The sequence below is a fragment of the Montipora foliosa genome, chromosome 12, assembly GCF_036669935.1.
Source record: "Montipora foliosa isolate CH-2021 chromosome 12, ASM3666993v2, whole genome shotgun sequence".
Taxonomy (NCBI): Eukaryota; Metazoa; Cnidaria; class Anthozoa; order Scleractinia; family Acroporidae; genus Montipora; species Montipora foliosa.
In genome coordinates this window covers 24606097-24608596 of record NC_090880.1, presented here as the reverse complement: position 1 = coordinate 24608596, position 2500 = coordinate 24606097, and the positions used below count along the sequence as shown (strand labels likewise).

At 40.0% G+C, this 2500-nt stretch overlaps 1 protein-coding gene across 1 annotated transcript in view; it reads right to left on the bottom strand.

Moving 5' to 3' along the window:
• Positions 1–1425: 1425 nt before the first annotated feature.
• Positions 1426–2500, bottom strand: part of LOC137978815 (BRO1 domain-containing protein BROX-like) — an 11892-nt gene continuing 10817 nt past the window's right edge. The window contains exons 10-11 of the mRNA XM_068825901.1: positions 2101–2260; positions 1426–1697 (exon numbers count right to left, since the gene is read on the bottom strand). Coding sequence (XP_068682002.1) covers positions 1596–1697; positions 2101–2260 — 262 coding nt within the window. The 3' untranslated portion in view covers positions 1426–1595. The remainder of the gene's footprint in view (positions 1698–2100; positions 2261–2500) is intronic.

The window sequence follows — 2500 nt, the reverse complement described above, 5'->3', positions numbered from 1 at the left end:
CTATTCTTCATTAGACGTCACATACGGATTTACATTGTATTAACTCTTTGTAAACATGCATGCAAAGTAGATTGTGACGTCAAATCAGGAATAGACCTACTCCCCTTCTGACTCGGTCGTGAACAAAAGATGCTTGGATTTTCGCAACTTTCGGAGCCTGTAAAATGGAAGGATTTGTTAGAAAAATGAAAAAATGGCCGCAATGCATTTGGAACAGGTGCAAAGATTCATTTTAGCGAAAAAAATATTTTGGGGTCATGGACACTTTAAGACCAGACGAAATAAAAACTAGGCGAACAAAAAATCTCTGCCTAGATTCGTCTCAGATTGAGAACGTTTACCCGGTATAAAAAAACCGGCCTACATAAAATGGTTGTGCGCATGCGTGACAAGTTGGTCACCCAAAGGTTATGGCGTGTTCACCTTGCTTTTAATGCTGTTTTCACTACATTTTTTCACAGCAATGTTTGGAGTGGTACCTGTGATGGCATAAAATTGGTAGACAACGGCCTAATTGTTTCGGGCACATAGTAAATATCTTGGAATCAACCAGCTTTCAGAGCGTATGACACGCATTTCCCCGCATTGGTTTAATGCAATCGCCCTCCAAAATAGTTCTCTCAATTCCCTTCTTAATATTCTCGATTTGGTAGGTTTACAGCAAAAACTTAATCAATCCCAAAGCATGATTAAAAAGAAAAAAGAAATAAAATAAGGTAAAAACGATAAAGAAATAGCACATGCTGACCACATGCATAAGTCTGCAACACTACTGTTAAACGGACAAAGAGCACAAAGAAGAGAACTTTCGACTAAACAGGAGATACCCTACATGTTGGTTAAAGGGAAAAGTAACTTATGTCTAGCATTAAATTTAACAGCATTACACTTCCGGCTCCTGCCTGCGGTTGATCTCTGGTTCCCAGGCCCAAGTACTACAAAGGAGTGCGCGTTACATCTTGCACTCACTTTCATCTTGCCCGTACAGCAAGTAATTGAGTAAGTTCGTGCCCCCCTGACTCTAATTCGAGCAACAAAACAGTAAAAGAGATATGTCAAAATTGGGAGTAAAGGCGTTTAAATCGCGCCTTTAAACAACACAAGACATTCTTTAAAGAGTTAAAATTCGTTTTCACTGCAGCCACATCGACATGATTCACGAAGTGAATTCTTAGGTTTGTTTTTGACAGACCATTCACATTCACCGTAAATACAATTTGCAAAGTTATGTAATGAGGAAAAATTGGTTCCACCAGGGGATCACGGTCAATTATAAGAATAGCGTTGCTTTGTTATTTTACAACTTAAGAAAGAGCGGAATAAATCGTTCCCGCCATAAAAGACAGCTATGATTGAACTAAGGATATGTCAGTGTGTAATATCCCGGCAGAGATAAAAGACTGGAAAGCCAGGGAACGCTTTATCCTGGAAATAATGTTCTAATTTTTGCATATTTGGCAAGGTAGGTATTCAATATGATCACTCCAGGTCAAGGGACTAAGATTCCTTACATCGAAAGAACCTTAATTTCCATTCATACTCCTCCAAAAATTACACCATTCACGTAGCATGTCCCGCAACGGTTACGGTGCACATCAAGACACAACACAGCCGGACGAATTATTGGCTGGTTTGACAGGGGTCGAATCCTCTGGCTCCTGAACTGGTTTCACATCTCCCGAAGCACCTTGGGATTGCTAAACAATAATCAAGTACAAATCAGTAATAACAATTTCCTCACATACAGCTGTAAGTTATCTTAATATACAAAACATCTGCGTGCCTTAGCGAGCCACGTGAAAAAGACAAAAAATGAGACATCTTATATCTAAAAATTCTCACTCAAGTTCGAGAGGCATGTAAAAAGGACAGGTCCCTTCGCATGAAGGACACTTGAAATAAGCTACACGAATGAACGTCTGGTAATAAGCTTATTACCCTTAAACAAATAAAAAAACAATAGAGGGGGAAACAGAAAAATCTTACACTGTACAATGAAAATAGTCACCCAAGTAAAGCGCTAACTGGGGCTGTCATTATAAACCTAAACAATCGTCGTAAACAACTTGTTTGATAGTGCAAACATACTCAATGACATACTGGGTTTGGAGGATGAGCCCTTGATGCATCAAATCCAGCGTATGTATCCCCTGCCCACATGGCATGCGCAGCTGGTAGTGTAAACTCCTGTGGGCTGGCCAAGCCATGAGTTGCTTTCATCTCGAGTTCTGGGGCTTCCTCTGGAATCTTATGGAAGTAACTGAAAAGTCATTTCGTGTTAGTGACTTCGATAACGACATCTTCACCTTACAAAGGAGTTGATAAAATAAATTAATCACCACACTTTGACGTTTCGAGCGTTAACCCTTCGTCACGGGACCAACGCCAAGTTCTTCATTCCAAAAGATGACTTGCATGATTATCAGCATGTAACAATGCAAGCCACATAACACTTCGCAGATGTGGTCTGCAACAAACTTCTGGAAACGAAGATGACAAT